The sequence below is a fragment of the Nicrophorus vespilloides genome, unplaced genomic scaffold, assembly GCF_001412225.1.
Source record: "Nicrophorus vespilloides isolate i.1.1-1 unplaced genomic scaffold, Nicve_v1.0, whole genome shotgun sequence".
In the NCBI taxonomy this organism is placed as follows: Eukaryota; Metazoa; Arthropoda; class Insecta; order Coleoptera; family Silphidae; genus Nicrophorus; species Nicrophorus vespilloides.
In genome coordinates this window covers 18291-37167 of record NW_017095813.1, presented here as the reverse complement: position 1 = coordinate 37167, position 18877 = coordinate 18291, and the positions used below count along the sequence as shown (strand labels likewise).

At 31.8% G+C, this 18877-nt stretch overlaps 1 protein-coding gene across 20 annotated transcripts in view; it reads left to right on the top strand.

Moving 5' to 3' along the window:
• LOC108565398 (voltage-dependent calcium channel type A subunit alpha-1) overlaps positions 1-17036 on the top strand; it is a 57285-nt gene extending 40249 nt beyond the window's left edge. For 4 of the 20 annotated variants that reach the window (XM_017924888.1, XM_017924861.1, XM_017924829.1 and 1 more), the window contains 19 exons: positions 508-651; positions 730-931; positions 991-1155; positions 4391-4501; positions 4912-4995; positions 5119-5148; positions 5757-5939; positions 6421-6663; positions 6724-6851; positions 6913-7115; positions 7170-7384; positions 7747-7779; positions 9290-9474; positions 9547-9556; positions 10340-10455; positions 10517-10680; positions 12413-12625; positions 13976-14166; positions 16208-17036. In XM_017924888.1, coding sequence (XP_017780377.1) covers positions 508-651; positions 730-931; positions 991-1155; positions 4391-4501; positions 4912-4995; positions 5119-5148; positions 5757-5939; positions 6421-6663; positions 6724-6851; positions 6913-7115; positions 7170-7384; positions 7747-7779; positions 9290-9474; positions 9547-9556; positions 10340-10455; positions 10517-10680; positions 12413-12625; positions 13976-14166; positions 16208-16531 — 2944 coding nt within the window. In that variant the 3' untranslated portion in view covers positions 16532-17036. Of the gene's footprint in view, positions 1-507; positions 652-729; positions 932-990; positions 1156-3749; positions 3861-4390; positions 4502-4911; positions 4996-5118; positions 5149-5756; positions 5940-6420; positions 6664-6723; positions 6852-6912; positions 7116-7169; positions 7385-7746; positions 7780-9289; positions 9475-9546; positions 9557-10339; positions 10456-10516; positions 10681-12412; positions 12626-12744; positions 12874-13975; positions 14167-16207 lie in introns of those variants that run through there. The other 16 variants (XM_017924906.1, XM_017924846.1, XM_017924915.1 and 13 more) reach the window with 13 other exon arrangements.
• The last annotated feature ends 1841 nt before the right edge of the window (positions 17037-18877 follow it).

Below are 18877 nucleotides of genomic sequence, written 5' to 3'. Positions count from 1 at the left end.
TATGTCAAACTGTATTTCATATTCCTAATGCAATTTGCATGGATAATATCCGCACAAAGCAAACTAATTTCAAATCCATCAAAAAAAGTATTCTCAGCGGGATATACATTTCACGAGTTTGAACATATTGTTTTTATATGAATACGTTTTCTCTGTTTTCAAATATAAAAATAGTCAAATAAAAAGTTACTTCATATAACTTACTAATGAACTTTGTTGTACATATTGTTTATTATCATGTTGCTGCAACTATAAAATAGTAATGCTAAAATCCATATATATTTCTTACAGTAATTTAACATTCAAAGTCGATCACAAACAGTTTGAAATAACAACTTCATTCATTCATTCTGTTTTTCACTTCATTTGATCATTGTGTGAAATATTAATCGTTTTACAGGTTGCTTGCGATTCATTTTTTCTATTTAAATGTCGATTTCGAAGAAGAAACAAGTTATTCTTGAAATGAAATTTCCAAATAGTAACATATTTGTTTGCACTTTGCAGGGGACAGTATTTTGTATATGAAGAAGATAGCGATGTGCCTCGCATCGAGAACAGAGAATGGAAACTTCAGAGTTTTCATTACGACGATGTTGCGATGGCTATGCTCACCTTGTTCGCGGTCCAAACCGGGGAAGGATGGCCTCAGTAAGTTAACCCTCTCTCTCTCTATCTCTTTTACAAACATGAATTGCGCTAATTGTTGTTTTCCCCTCACGTCCACAGAGTCCTGCAGAATTCTATGGCAGCAACGTACGAGGATCAAGGCCCCATACAAAACTTTCGCATAGAAATGTCCATTTTCTACATCGTCTACTTCGTAGTGTTTCCATTCTTCTTTGTAAATATCTTCGTTGCCTTGATCATTATTACGTTTCAAGAGCAGGGCGAGGCCGAGCTTCAAAGCGGAGAGATAGATAAGAATCAGGTAAATCGAAATCAAGGAGTTGATAGTAGCTAAATACTAAAAAAATAATTCTTTTTCAGAAATCCTGTATAGATTTTACAATTCAAGCACGTCCATTAGAAAGATACATGCCGAACAAGAGGAATAGCTTCAAATATAAGATTTGGAGGGTCGTGGTCTCGACGCCCTTCGAATATTTCATCATGATGCTAATTGTTTTTAACACGCTCCTCCTCATGATGAAGGTATGTTCCGCAAATTCACTAGACCTAATCAGAACGACGATAATATTGATATAACGTAACTTCTTCTTTATGATATATATATAGTTAACATGATAACCATGTATCTTTAATTTATATTTCTTTTTTTCTGGAGTATAAGTCAAAAAGTCGGCAGCCCTTCGACAGTTGCACATATTACAATATGTATGGACGGCACACAGACACACCAAAAAAAAATAATGAGAAAAACAACAACAAAAAACATCGATGCAATCGTTATATTTATTACTTTCATTATTGTTTATATTTTATTTTAAATTTTTCATTGACTTTTTGTTTTGGTTTGGGCTCACGTTGATATTTTTGAATGCCTGAAAGCAATCTGCACTCGATCATCGTCGAAAAACACTAACACACTTATTATATTGTCCGAACCTCGTTATCGCTGATAACAATTCACATTTCTCTCACGACTCTAAAATTAAGAACATTTACTCTTTTAATGTTAAACTAAGAAAATAACTTCACCTAATTGTTCGTAGCCTGTCTGTTCCTTTTTAGACTTGTTTTTTTTTGTTAAATCCACATGAACCTGTTTTTGAATCGTCGTTTAGTTTCTATTTTTTTTTCCAAAACTGGAATTAATTTTAGATTTTGTATTTGGACAGTTACGTAGCTTTTACGTAGACACACACGAAGTTAAATTTCAAATTGTTTTCGTTATTTTTTTTTGTTTCAATTCGAATAGAGTCAGCGTCAAGGATTGACGAGCAATTGAAACGTGCATAGCATGTATCTGTTGTGAACTTTATGTTACTTTACGCTACGTTTGATGCAATTTCACGTGCTTTGTTTCCAAAACATAGAGACAAATTTGTTTTACCATTATTTTTCTTGTTAGATAATTACTGACAACTTTAGTTATATTTCATTATATATTATTATAAATTTATAAAACACTAAAAACATATAATTACATTCATATTATAATACAGTAGCGTACCAAGAAATTAATTTGTGGGCCTCATGCAAATATTTATCATATTTGAAACCTAAAATTCAGGAAAAGCTTTAGCCTTAGTTTTCAAGCGTTGATAATAAAAAGGTCTTGTTCACTTACTTTTTATACAAAAAGTATATATAAAACAATTTTATTTTATAAAATATTTGTTTTACCTTCAGGTATATTTTTTCAATCAAAACTTTTGATTCTAAAATAGTGAAAAATATTGTATCTAAATTGATTTACAGTTCAATTTTGGTATTTATTTAATATATTTGGTATATAATACACTTGCAATTGATTTTCATCAAATACATATTTGCACGTAACATAGAATTAATTACAAAGTGAAACTTTATTGACAAACAACATACACAATAATGCAGTATACACCAAATTAATTAAAGGCCAACATTAATTAATTTTATTGCAAATATATTAATATTTTGGCGATAATAATATATTTTTTATGTATACTGAAGCTTATAGATATTAGTATAGAAATATTACTCTGACTTTTCTATATATTTATAATAAAATATATTCATGAAAATGTTAAGTTAAAATATTATCAAATTGTATATTTCTAAGCTTAAGTTCTTTTCAAGCACATATGGTAAAAGCTGGCCAGGAGTAAACGCGGCTCCGGAGCCGCATTCTTTTAATAAGAGTTATCAGGGCTGGGCGGTGACGATGGTTGTTATATTGGAAAATTTATTTCAGTAGTAAACATAGCGACCGTTGGGCTACGTGCGGCTCCCTAGACAGGAAATATCTTAAGAATGGCTCTTTGCTCCAAGAAGGTTGCCGACCTCTGACCTAAACTATTAAAAAACTCAACCATCTCGTGATATTGCGCAATTTATTTGATCCTTGGCTCGAAGACAGATTGATAATTTGTCCTCTTTCCAAAATTGATACTATCAAATTATATGTAACAATTAAAGTGTTTTCAAGTTGTCAAATAACAATTAAACTATTTTACTTACAATAAGCCGTGAATGAAACATCAAACCAATATTGACATCTGTAAAGTCTATACGCTGTAACCAAAGCATGTCTATATCTGTCCGATTAATGAAATCTCTTTTAGGCCATCCCCACTCTCTATCTTCAAAAAGAATTGCAAAAGCGACAAAAAAAGTTCCATACTACGTATTTATTTTTTAATTTTCTTTCTGTGTCTTCCCCTCCCCCTTGCAGATTAATATTTGTTAGCATGTCTGTGTGTACGATCTGTTAATGACTTGATTTTATTTACTTTCATATGTGGAGATCATTCAGGAACCGTACTTCCTTCTGTTTCATGTTTTTTTTTTCGTTTTCTATTGCACCTTAATGTTTATCTATTGAGACATAGGATGTGCCTCTGCAGATCGCGAATGTGGCTGCTGCGGTGCACAAATATCATTAATGATCACAATCATCATCATCAACATCACAATGATATCATAATCTTCCCTACACCCTTTTATCTACACTATCTTCTCTCACTCTAGTTCCATACAATTTAAATTTAGACTTGTTTAGTTCTCATTAATATAATTTTGTTCCGTTGCCGAACAACCCAATGAGTATGTACAAGTTTTGGCCACATTGTATGTGTTAACAGCATGATGGGCAAACCGAAATCTACACGAATACGCTTAAGTATCTCAACTGGGGCTTTACGAGCATGTTCACGGTGGAGTGCATCCTCAAGATTCTTGCCTTCGGCGTTCGGGTAAGACATTGTAGAATCTTGGGAAAGGAGCGACAAATACGACATCATCTTGTTTTCGTTTTTGTTCTTTCCGTTTACTATCTCTTTCTATCCAAAAATTATATACGAAATTCCTCATGATTTTACTCTCTATAACTTCCCCATTTCGAATCACACCCACCGACGCTTCTGTTGCATGGCTCTTTGTAGTTAGTTGCCGTAGTGAACGCTTCGAGCATGAGAATGAGTACAAACACATCGGTAACAACACACAAACCGTTTCCGAGAGGAAACAACAACAAGAACAACAAATGAGATAAAAAATATAGATACCCACACACAACAACAACAACTGAGCGATAATTGAACACACGAACGAACTGGTCCTGCCGACTTTATCGAAGTATATTTTTATGTATAACAGACTTTCATATATACAGGCGAGAAAATGAGAAAGATAAGAGAAAGTAATGTGAAATGATATTTGAAAATGAAAGAAAGGTAGGCAGACTGCTTGTACTGCAAGTAGCTACAAATGTAAGTTGTTGTAGTACCACGATTCTCCACCCCTGCTCTCCGACACCTTGGCGGCAATGAATATTCTGTTTACTTTCCTCTTCCTTTGCGAAACTGTTCTGAAGCTCATCGCCTTCGGGATCAAGGTAAAACAATTACGTAACTAAGTTTTAATTATCTCTGTCTCTCTCTCTTTAAGAATAACTCTTAACACTATATCAAACATCTAGATTCTACTAGGACACTGATTCTCTTTACAGACTTCATAATATAAATATATTATATATAACTATTCACTGTTAAAACCCATCTTCATTCAAAAACAATGTAAATCATCCGAAATAATTAATTATGTTTAACATAGCTGCACCCGAAGTAGATTTTTTTTCTCTCTCTATTAATCTATAATACTTGTGGAATTTAGTGCTGTTTTAGTTGAACCTAGCATGCGAAACCTTTATTTCTTTCCATACAAAAGGAAACTACAATTCAAATCTCTCTCCCCAATACCATATACACGAAATATAAAAACATCTAATTGAGTTTCGTTTCGCAGAATTTCTTCAAAGATCCTTGGAACACCTTCGATTTTATTACGGTGATCGGGAGCATAGTGGACGCGATGGTTGTCGAATTTGGCGTAAGTCTTTCACTTATCAAATACGCACCCCTGTTACTAATCTAGTAATTATATCCTAAACAAAAAATGATAATAAAATGTGGGGGAAAATCGCATACAGTGTTTGCAATTTTTTGTTTTAAGGAACGAGCTGCGAAAGTGTCCAAAGAAAGGGTACGTCCTCCAAAGAGTCTGAATACTACTGTTTCCTCCAATAGATTATATTTACATATAGCCCTTTTTACTTGACCAATTAAATACGTTTTATAGGAAGTGATTGCGTTTAACCCCAAGGCAGCGATATTAGTTACCCACCGCTCAGAATCTACCCACCCCTTAATACTATGTATTCTTCTATTTTCTTTAAGTTATTTAAGCGTAGATAAATCTGTTTTTTTTAGAGCAGCAATTTCATTTTGACTTAAAAACTCTAAAACTCTGTTGAACCAGTTGATACCCAAAACGTATTTTTTGTTAGATAGTAGTTTAGGTAAGTATTTATTTATTTATAGTTTTTTAGGAGAGATAGGTTTTTGGTCCGAGCGAAGATAATTTTTAAGTTTGTTTATTTTTCATTTTATATTGTTTTTGTTGATATTTATAAGAATATATATATAGGATCCTTTTAGATTAGGCCGTGCGAGACGTGCAGACCTTGGTCATATTATTTGTTTGGTGATAGACATTTAGGTAGATTGCGTAAACGGACATTTAGTGTGGGCTAGATATGCAGGTTTTGTCTGTGAATTGTGTGTCCCGAGTAACGTTTGGAATCGTTTCAGGAAAATTTCATCAACGTCGGTTTCTTACGGTTGTTCCGCGCCGCCCGTCTTATTAAGCTGCTTAGGCAAGGCTACACCATCCGCATCCTCCTGTGGACGTTCGTCCAAAGTTTCAAGGCTCTTCCATACGTTTGTCTTCTGATCGCAATGCTATTTTTCATCTATGCCATCATCGGCATGCAAGTAAGTCTAATTTACCTTTTTTTGATAATAATAAATCAGATGCATTACAAATAATATAAAACAATAAATTAACATTTAATTGATATTAAATGTAATTAATTCCATCGAAATACATTGATTTTTTTTAAAGAACAAACCAAAATATTACTTTTACAGTTTTAGTTTTAACAATGAGAAATCTAAGTATCTAATACATTCTTTTTTTTAAATAGCTACTGCAATCAAATAATTAGTTGAGATTAGAATAGATGAGTTTTGAAATCACTATAGTCAATATACCAAATATTTTGTCTGAGTGAAAACTTTTCTGTATAAGAAACTATAGCTGGTTTCTGCATCTGAAAGTTAAATAAATATTTGTAAATTTTGGACAATACTTATTTGCCCAAAGTAATAATTGTGTAATAAAATTGTCATATTATTCAGTGTAATTTAACTGAAGTTCCTATATGCAATTTATGAAACTGTTTGTTACTTTAAGGTATTTGGAAACATCGCCGAAAACCCGTTGGAATCCATCAACAGACACAACAACTTCCGGAACTTCATCCAAGGTCTGATGTTGCTATTTCGGTGCGCGACGGGCGAGTCCTGGCCGAGCATAATGTTGTCGTGCATAAAGGGCCAACCTTGTGACGAGAAGTCCGAAAAAGATCCGAACAGCTGCGGATCGAATCTGGCGTACGGATACTTCGTCTCCTTCATATTCTTCTGCTCATTTCTCGTGAGTTTCCATCCACCCAAAAATTGCGAAAACTATGTTCTAATCGTGCATAATTTACAGATGTTGAACTTGTTCGTTGCCGTCATTATGGACAACTTTGACTATTTAACACGTGACTCGTCCATCTTGGGCGCCCATCATTTGGACGAGTTTGTTAGGATATGGGCGGAATACGACCCGAACGCGACGTAAGTTTATTCGTATTTCAGTTATAGCAATTGATTTAATTTTTTTCTTTTTGAATACAAGGGGGAAGATACTGTATCAGGAGATGTACGATATGCTGAAGAACATGGATCCACCACTGGGTTTCGGTAATAAGTGTCCAAATAGATTGGCGTACAAAAAGCTGATCAGGATGAACATGCCTATGGACGCGGATGGTAAAGTGAACTTCACAACAACGCTTTTCGCGTTGATCAGAGAGAACTTGGCTATCAAAATGAGACCAGGTAAATTGAACTTCATCCATTGATCATTTTTGTTATAAAATGCTTCATATTTAGCCGACGAAATGGACCAAGCGGATGATGAACTGAGGGAGACGATTAAGATCATTTGGCCGCTTCAGGCTAAGAACATGGTAAATCTACTGGTACCTGCGACCGACGAACTGAACAATGGGAAGATGTCGGTGGGAAAAATATATGCGGGTCTTTTGATCCTGGAGAGTTGGAGGACGACGCGTTTCGGGCAGACCGAGGCGCCCGGCGGGAACCAAGTGAGTTCAATTCCAATTCCAACACTATCTTTATAACTCTGTTATAAAAAAAAAACGCAAATACAAGAAGCAAACGATTTCGGGTTCAGTTTTCGAAAAATTTTATGTATACTATCGATGAGAGGGAATTTGAAATGGGGCCTCCTCGCCCGGAAACGATCCTTGACTTGATCTTCCGCATAATTTGTGTTCGTAGTATTTCCTACATACTGCCAACAGCACGTTTGTCTACTCTTTATGATTTTGTTATGTTTCTATTTTATGACTTTATTGTCTTTATTTCTTTATTTATTATTATTAAGGAGATTAGCTCTCAGTCTAGCTGTCCCCCCTATAACTGTTTGTTTTAATCTATATTTCAGGGTTTTGGAAATAGCCCCTCAGCCAATCACGCGGTAGTATATTAATTAATCCCTCTTAATAATTATTTTTCTTAATCTTAATTACAATTTCTTAGTCACGTACTTTGAATTTGAACTCCACGATTTATTTTTTTAGTTACGTTTCTAGATTCATGTTTTTTTTTTGTGTTTATTTATTTTGTTCATTAATTATTTTATATTCTTTTAGTTTCTTCAAATCTCGTAATATATATATTAGAGTTACAATATGAATGCAATAAGTTTTGATGATTTTTTTAATTTAGACGAATATCTATATATATTCTCATTCATAGTACAGTCCTGTAGTAGACGAAGACACACTTGACTTGACTTAGATTTTTGTGGAAGGTTTAGTGTGTGTGCGTGCTATGATCTTTTTTCTTGCACTCGTTACTTACTTTATTCGCTCCTTAACTTGTTCATGGGTGTAAATAACTTGGTTCTCCATACCCTCTTAGCTACCGTTTTACATTTATACCGTAGTTAATTCTGCATGAGTAAAATTCATATAATTTGGTAATTTTTCAAACATTTGGGTCAGAGATATTCCTTTCAAATCGTATACAACTTGATCAAGAAAATTTACAAATTATATATATTATTAACAATACTAAATCAAAGAACATTTTAAAGTAAATTTGAAAGCTATGAAAATTTTAATACAAAAATGAAAATTGTATTAATTTTTGTAACTTTAATTCTAATATTTGAATCTATTCTTATATCTTCTAATACTAGTTATCATTAAATATAGATATTACAGCAAACTATCCAATTAATGACATTTATGTTTTCGGAAAATATTATTATATTTTATTAAATATAATTTAGTCTAGAATTCTTTATAATTAACAATAAATAATATAGCATCTAAAGTATATGTATCAATTCTTGGTTTTTTGAATTTACTCAAAATGTATTTGATATGAATTTTCATGTAATTTTATACAATTCTCTTAGATCATCGATTTTCATGGAATATCTCTAGAAAGTTGTGAACTTTTCGAAGGCAACTAATAATTTAGCAGACCTACATGTAAATATATTCTCTTTTTTGTTTCGGAGAAGAACTGTTACTAATTTGTTTAACCGTTTCTTGCATGCAAAGCAATTTACAATAGTTCTTCCGACCATCTACTTCTTTAGTGCATTCTTTTTGGCTATTATTCAACTGTACATATATATAATTCTTTTCGTTTTCCCTTCTTTACAAATTCGTTCAATTTTGATCATTCTTTAGAGCTGCTGTACATATTTTGGTTCTAGAGTAATGAGGCGTTTCGTTTAACAAATCAAAAAACAATTGAGAATATTACATAAACATATCGCTATTTTCTTTTGTTGATCACAGAGTAAAAGGGTTTTGTTGATTATGATTTTGTTGGACTTAATTATTTAATTTACAAAAAAATAATAATATAATTAAAACTCTCGATTAGGTAATGATTTTTGTTTGTTAAATAGAGAGTAAGCGCTTTAGTGGTATTATTTATAAAGCTAAGTTGTGTTGGATGGTGTATAGAAGGCGACGTTTTTTGACTGCCTCTTGGACATGGCCGGACATTTGGGCAGTCGCACTGGCTCGATAAGCCTGGAGGGTGCTCCCCTTATGGCAGGACACGAGCACTCCGATAATCACCATCACCATCCAGAGGAAAAGTCTTTAGTCTCCTTAGCCAGGAGAAACACCAAAAGAAGATCGCTCAGGTATTGCGGCAAATTCAAAACACGAACTCTCATATATAGATGATTAACCGGAATACATGTGGTCTGTTGCAGGAATAAAAAGGTGAAGAGAGACGTCTTGGTGGTAAATTTTGATGTGATTAGGGAACAGAATAATGTTTAGGTTTAGGAATTCCTAAAATTCGTAACTTTATGGACGTTTTCCAGATTCACAATAAATCGTTGGAAATTTTTGTTCCTTTCGATATGAGATAGATTAATTGATTAATGACTTAACAGATATTTAAATATATAGTATCAGGAATAGAGAAGGTACCACGTGTTTAGAATGTTTATTTTATTTGTTCTTGTTTAGAGAATTAGTGAACATTTTAGGGGGAGCTCAGTTTTCGCTCCTCAACCGTTTAGTCCATACCAAAAAAAAAATATATATATATATACGACAAGCAACATTTTCAACCAAAAAAAATGATAATAATTATAAAAATAAATAGAAACATACATTTATTTATATAAGAACATTCTACATTTATTTCTTTGCATGCGTCGATTCATCATATATATATCTGTGTATGCTTTTACTTTACTTACTTAGTCAACTTCTTCATATCGTTGAGACTACTTAGCACTGAGTCAGCATGTTTATTTTTCTTACATTTGTTGCATGTTAATTTCTCTCTTTTTTGGATTTGAGTCTTTGGTTATTCATTTATTATAACAAAAAAAAATAATAACAACTTGGATGATATACGGGACATAGTATGAATGGGATTTGATTTACTTAGTGCAATTTTTTTTTGTAATACCTTTTCCATAATTGTTAAAACATTTTCCTTTCGATTCACCTTTAGCGAAAACGTACTGACTGTGGAATTACTTTGCTTAGGCTATGGAACTTCAAGACGTTTTAGGCTCTAGGCGTCCTTCTGTTGATAGCATGGGGGAAACCCACTTGCATCCAGCTGGTTATCCAAATACCGTCAGAAGATCACCAAGTATAAGGTTTGTTTCTTTTATAACACTATTTTCTACAAGATTTTATGTAACTACTGCGTGTTTGCAGGCATTGTTATTCTCCTACGTTACAAAGAAGTCCTTCGCCCAGGCGAAAAGCTCCTCATCATTTGCACCACGACATTGGTTTCTCCGATACCGTCTCGAACGTCGTGGAAATCGTCAAGTATGAGCAACACAAGGCTTCGCAGAAACATCACCGGTCTGGAAGAGGTAAAAAAAAAACTACCACTTTTTCTCTTCGTCACTTCTTGAAACTTTCAATTCATCACACCGTACTTTCTCTACTCTGTCCCTATTTCGCGATCAAAAAGTTCCCAGACATATTTGTGTAACATAAATTATTTCATAGAGACAGATTTTGCGAGATACATTTATTATGTTGTTTTTTTTTTAATTTTACAATATACTCTGACAAATAAAAACTTTGCCGGATCAAATGTCTATTTTTACATCTAACATCAGCACTTAATCCGCGTTTTTAGAATACAATATTACACATAAACAAATTATTCTTAAATTCAATAAAATCAACATATATTTTGTTAAATACGTGTAGTAAATACTTAATGATGATATTATAGCGTTGACTAACCTAAAAGTTTAGTAACATAGTAAAATTAGTATCTTCTACTAAATATTTAAAAATAAAAAATTTCTTCACTAATTGATACTGATATGATATTTAAAATACTGTTTACATTATAAATAATATACGCTTATTTGCATATATTGAATATAATTTTTAAAATATTTAATATTTATTTGTATGTTTACTGCAGAGTATCAAACATAACTAACTTTCAATAACAATAAAATATATAATAAACGTAACACAGTTTGTTTTATCGTCCAAAAGGCTAAAAATATATGTATAAAATACATTTTATAATAGTAAAAAAACTTGTAACTTTAAATTAAGATATATGAAAAGAGCTGGTGTTAGTATAATTTTATTACTACAAAGTTTTCGTTTTATTATAAGTACTAATTCTATTTTAGAACACATTATAAGAAAAATATTTTGAAATTATTACTAAATATTGACAATCTATTTCTTAATACTACTTAATGCAATCTGTCGCTAAACACATTAAGTAAATTTGTTGGTGGTAAAATTGTTCTGTAGATAGAAAATTTAACAGTATCCAGCTTCCATCTGTATTACTTTACCAAACTAACAACTATTATAAAAAGAAACCATATTTTGTCTTTACTATTACTAAATAATGCTTTGAAATACTTATAATTTCAATATTTTCAATAAATATTTGATTTAATATTGTTCCATTTTCATAGATTTATTATTCCTACTAATCATAATTTACTAGAATTTAAATTAGTAAAAAAGAAACATTTACCACAATTAGATCAAAAATAAATTATTATGAACAAAAAATAATCTTTAAAGAAGAGTTTTATGTCTTGAAATAATAAATAGTTTGATTTTTAATACAAATTATATAAAATTATCTCTAATAAATAAATTAATATATAAATTTGATATAATATTGTAAAGACATGCAAATATAAACGATGTTTACACTTAGTATTAGGCAATTTTTGTAGATCTTATTAAATTTGCATTTATTGCTAATAAGAATTTATAAATATTAAGAAAATATAACGAAATTGAAGGACATAAAATTTCTATAGGATTCCTTTTCGGAAGAGAGGTTTCTTGTTGGAAGTGTTTCAGATGATTGCGTCTTTGGTTGCACATATCTCCCCAAGTAAATGGTCGTGTACTTAAGAACCCATGAGCTCGTGGTCGGATGAGTTTTGTTTATTTTTTGTTTGTTTTGTTTTTCTTGTATGAAAATTGAATAGCATAGTCCGGGAACTTTTTGAACCGCTGCCTTCTTGATCGTTTCTCATTCTCGTCCTAGAACCGAAATCCGAAGAATAAACTATTGTTGTTGTTGTTGTTATTTTGCTTGTCTAGGAGAGTTTTTGGGATCGTGGTCGGCGTCTACGAGTCCCGCTAGATCACCATCCCCGACAAACGGAGGCCGTCCATCCCATTATGGATCTAGGCTTAGCACTTTAAGACAGACGCGTCGCGGCGGAGCGTACGGTACCACGAGCTTGTGCCAGAGGTCGAGGTCACCGAGCCCCACGCACCCTGTGCCACATCAGCACGGCCCTCCGACAATCGGTAATTTATCAGAAAACCACCTGCCAACCGCGCCGAATCTCCCATATATTCATATATAATTCTCTGTTCTCTTCTTTATTTTTCATACTTTTCACACCTACTACTACCATTTTTGGTAGGGGGTTTAGTTTAAAAACGGATGCGCTTCAGTTCAGAACGTGTCCTCCTCCCTCCCCCCTCCGTGAGTTTTAAACGATTAAACTTTTAAATGTTGGTAAAGCGAATAAGAAACCACCCTCGTAGAGCATCCATATATATATATATCTCTTTATCTGTTGATGGCATGCAAGTGTCCAAACATACATATTTATATACATCTCTATACCAGAAACATCTCTTATCAACAAATACAATATAATTATATCAGCTCCAAAGTCTCATTTTGGTAGCATGAGGCGGCACGGACTCGATGCTCGCATGACCTACTCTTACTGACTTGTATTATGTGTAGACATCGTTCAGCATGTTACTAACATCTACAAATCTCATAACAGTATCAATTATTTTTGTTCGACGTCAACAAAACCCGAACACGAAAACAACAATAATATTTATATATTTTTTTTGTTGGAAACTCACACCGTATTTACTTAGGGTACACTTATTATTTACTTATTTATTTAATATTAATGTAATTTCATGTGCCTAAATGTCCCGCATACTATAAAAACAACTGAAATCTTAGCATCAGAAATACATGTAAAGCAAAATGTGTTTCAATAGAACATGAATTATTCATTGCCAATAAATGTGTAACTATATTGTTTCATTTACAAAATTAGTAAATGAAATGGGAATAATATTTATTAAATTTTAATTGATCGTTAATTTTTATCAAATTGTTTACATATCACATGATAATTAAATTGATTTCTGTAATAAATTAACACGTTAAGGGCAGCGCAAATCGGTTTGCCTGCAGTGAGAAAATTCCAAATTACAAACTTAGACTTTTCTTATACATTTTTAAATAGTGTATAACAATTGTGAGAAATGTGTCTCGCAAATTATTTTGTAAAGTATTCATATATTATGTCACAATATCACTTATTATTCTAAATTGCTTCAAAAATTATTAAAATATGTATAAGAAATTTATATTACAATTTATACTCAGTCAAAATCAGTGGCGTGCAAAGCGACAAAAATATTATTCATAATTTATGACCCTCCGGTGGGTGCTGACATAAAATGAAATTAAAATATTTCATATGATGCACATTGATGTTATTATGATTGTATGTTGTCAGTAAATGTACGTTTCTGATGGAATGATTTTTCAGTTTCGTTGTTGTTTCCTATATTTCCCCTGTATCGTTAAACAATAAGAATTATTCTGACGTTTTTTAGCTTGTGCAGTTGTTGGATTACCGATGCATCACTCTGCGGCGCACTTGGCCAGCGTCCAGCATAGCCACCCCATGTTGGGCAGCAGAAGAGGCCAAGGAAGGAGGTTACCCCCGACACCCTGCAAACCATCCACGCTGCAATTGCGACCAGGTCCAATCAATTTCCCCAAGCTCAACGCATCACCCACCCACGTAATTATATCTACTTATTACTTACTTATTATATCTATAATATTAATATTATGTGTCTCTTGAGACACTGTTTATACTGTCTCAAGTAATTTTACCATGCATTTGCTAAAGAGTACAACAGTATTTAAGAAGTAACATGTAGTACAGGCAAACCAACCAGCGGCCCAATTGAAGTTTTCAGCTTCTATAATTTGAATTTTGATATATAAAAACAATGAACTATTGAAATATTATTATAGACTTCTTTTTCACTCGTAAAGACAATATACAAATCCCCACCTAAATTCCACGTCTAAATTCTAACATTTTTCTAATAACAATAATATAGTATGGAAGTATTATCCAAAAAGTACAGAAGTATTCATCACTTTCTATATGTTTTAAGTAGCGCTATAATAATGAAATGACTAGAGATATGGTTTTGTCATGGTCACAACTAGATTTAGAGCACAAAATTTGATATTTTATTTATTTTTTGTAATGTTCGGATTGCGTTTCATACTTCTGTTACATATTTAAGTAATATGAAGTTAAGTTATATAAAACATAACTTAATTATATACATTTATTCAAACTTACTGATTATTCTATTAATTAATTAATATAATATCATTATTTGCAAGAGTATCATAACTCTACAACAATAAAATTTAATTAAACACGAGTATTTGAATACTCTAATACTATGGTTACCTTTAATTGCAAATATTTTATTGTTTTAATATAATACTAAGGTGACTAACTATTTTATGTGCAAAAAGAGTAAGGAATTCCATTCCTTATCACTATTCCGTCTTTTATCACTATTTTACACTATTGGCTAGGATTAAATTACTCCAAAATTATTTGTTCATTCTTTAAAACTAGAAGTACGAATCCATCATCGTCTTTATTTTATTATTAAGTACAAAACAGTCCAAATAGTTTTTTTTTAACAGTTTTCAAAAAGAATACAATTTATGAAAAAGTAGTACAAAACTACATAATGGAATACCGTTTGTCGCCTCATATATACAGTATATAGTTTAACTCTACGAAAGGCCAGAAATTCTTAAATTAATAAACGCTCTCTGTTATTTGACAAAACAAGAACTACCTTCACAAGGACATTTTGACCGTCACGTAATTTTTTTGTAAAGCATGCTCTGGTTGAAAAGTCACTGCTTCTGCTATGCATCTTACATGTCGTGCAGTACAATTTTCATCTGCAAGAAATGTTGTTGTCTTGTACTGAATATATATCCAAATCAAAATTTTCACTCTTTGTATGTCTTAAATTTTTGTCAATTTGAGTTTAATTGAGGTAATTATAACATCAAATAATTTGTCTTTGACAAATTTTATAATTGCATGAATGCATATTAAAAGCATTTTAGTATGTTTTACGTTCAGATATAAATATTTGATTGTCCAATGCATCCTCTCCAAGGGCATATTATCAAGTGTATTTAATCCAGAATTCAATCGATAACAATATGCCCATGCCTATATTTTATTGGCATAATGGTTTTGAAATATATACCAAAAGCGTTAGTGTCTTCGTTCTCCAATAGACTTTTAATAAATGACTCGATCATTATAGAAAAAGCTTCTTTATCCATCTCATGCAACAAAGCTCTCAGATTGTTATATACAATTATCTAGATATTGATACAAAAAAATATTAAAATGTTTAAAATTTCCAATCTATACATTGGAATATTTTATTTAAATGTTTTCTCCTAGCTCGGACCATATGCCATGTGCAATATAAACTAAAAAGTAATTAATTTTAGTTACTCAAATTCATCTGGTTCCATCACTTGCACCCCCTCAAAGAGTTAACTCCATAGCAGTATACATATTTGCTTTAAAAATTACTAAATTATAACTAATTGAAGAGCACATCTATTCTTATTAGTACTATTTCTATTAAATTTAATTTCTATTACAATTGTTAACAAAAAATATTGTATATTAGATTCATTTATTCAATTCTATTAGAAGTGATTGTCAAGAAAAGCTTGGATAAATGATTAATTTTGTACTTGTTTCTTTGTAGTTGAATACGCAAATGCAGTCGCATTCGGCGCACGCGACTCCCCACAGCAGCGTGAACATGTCCAGAGTGGATCAGCAGATGCAGCAGCAGCCGCAACTCCAGCAGCAGCAACAGCCTCCGCCTCTCCGGGACTCTCTGAGGGATATGGTTTCGACGTCGGCGCCCGCCTCGCAGCGTGACACCGGTCAGACGCCGCTCAGCTTCGAACAGGCGATGGCCATAGGTCGTGGAGGTCGAGTGCTTCCGAGCCCCGTTCCAAACGGTTACAAACCGAAGCCCACCAGATCCCGGCACTCCGACTCCGATGACGACGACTGGTGCTAACACTAGGGGTACCATTACTCGACCCTCTGAACCGGGTTCCGAGTAATCATGCAAGAGACTGTACACACGTCGCATAAGGCCTTCGAGGAATTGATTACACTGTGTTTTTTTCTTTGTGCTTGATGTGAAAACTCTGAACAGTGCGGTGATGTACTCTTAAACCAAAAAAGAAAAATTACCTTCTAAGAATTAATTCATTCATTCATCCATTGATTTAACGAGCGAGAAACACGGCGGACGACGGCGAAGACAAAGAAGAAACCAACAAACTATTTATATATATATATAATAATAATCGTTATTTTGATTTCGAGAGCCGCCACCAAGTAATTTAGCGTATACCCAAGACATTTAAACAAATTACTGCCATTACCTAAAAAATACAAAAAAAAAATGATATAATAATATATTTAATTGCCATTAAGTTGTCTGATGAAACTGTATATGTATATATACATTCGATTAAAAGAAAAAAGGTATATATACATATACTCATTAAACCAAAAGGAAAAGAAATATAATAAGAAGGAGGAAGATGATAAAAAAAGAATAATAATATTGCAAATAGAAGTGTATACCTGTGTACATATTGTGTAAATTTTGGTAGATTTCAAATTTACATGGATGTCATTTTTACCGAAGAAGAAGAAAAAAACAAATAAGAGGAGCGTTTGAATAAGACGTCGAAGAAGAAGAAGAAGAAAAAACAAACTCTGATAAATAATAATAACAAAAAAAATAATAATATTATATAATTCTTCCCTAAAGTGCTTTAAAATCACTAAATTTACGAAAAAAAAAAACAAAAAAAAAGGAATAAAAATAATAATAATTATCCATTTACTTGTTACATCAAATATGAAACTTAGCATGAATTATAATTATACTTGTTGAATTTTCTTGTGGAAAACCTTTTTATTATTACTCTATATATCTATGTATATGTATATTGATCGGTGATTGTTTTCGGTTCCGTTCTTCGGTTGTTTATTGTTTTGTTTGGAATTTAAAAATGAAAGGCGGCAAAGATAATTATGTTGAAAAAATAATAATAAGAGTTTATTATATGAAGAAGAAAAAAAAAACAATTTGTACCACGGTTATTTCTGTGATATGAACGGCGATGGTAGAAAGATCACGGATCCGGCGGAGGTCTGTGCGTTCTGTTTCCGTTTCTCGTTGTTTCCGGTTTCCGTTTCATTCTCTCTCTTCAGTATCACCGAAGGCGGGCGCGCGCGCTCATTTAAACCACAAAACATGTAAAGAACGTCATATTTTCTATACGTACGTACATTTTATATATGTAAGAACCGTTTTTTTTTTTAACTATATTGGTCAACATAAGCAATACTATATAACTCTTCCCGATTCTTCGAGAAACATTGTACAAACTGACGGAAAAAAAATAACACCAGCAAAAAAAAAGTAAGATCAACAACAACAGCATTTCCTTGTGTCTTATAATTAACTACTAGTTCTCGCTGAATTAGGTCTTCTTTCATATGGAGCTAACGATTAATGTTATACAGATTTTTGTATAAAAAAGAAACCGTTCATTGTAATTTTACGTTGTTTTACTCTATTTTAGATTTTTTAAAACTGACAATTTGGCGTCTAAATACATATATATATAATTCACTTGTAATGGTTTTCCACCTTATTTAAGTTATAAATATAAGATTTAATATTCTCCCTCTCTCTCTCTCTATCTATCTCTATTTCTCTCTCTGTCTCTATTTACATTCAGTCATGCAAAAGTCCTTTCTCACTGGAGGACGATTCGAAACATGCAAATACACCTGTGATTACTGTTTCGAAATTGATCGTTTCTATATTAAACTGATCAGGACAATCATCACCAAATTTAAATAATATAAAATTGCACGTTAATAAATTAATATTATTAATACTTTGCTGATTAAACTAGAATTTCACAAAAAAAATTATTTAAAAAAAATACATTTATTCAATAATATTGTTTAGAAATTGATTTACATTAAGTTTTTTTTTATATTTTTTTAAAGTTTTATATATAAAGAAAGATAAAATTAATTTCAAAAATAATATTAAAATTCGTAATTTTTTAATCAAATTTATTAATTTCACTTAATTAAATTAAATTATTTCTTATTAAATAAAAATAGGTTAGATGCAGTTAAAGAATTATTGACTAGATTTTCTTTAAAACTTGGTTTAATATAAAAATGATCAAATTTGGATAACAAAAATAAACATTCGCATCATTCATCAAAGTAACTTAAAGTGACGTAATATATAGATTTAAACGAATGCAATAATCTAATTTGGCATAGAATATTGAAAATTACCATGACAACCGATAGTCTT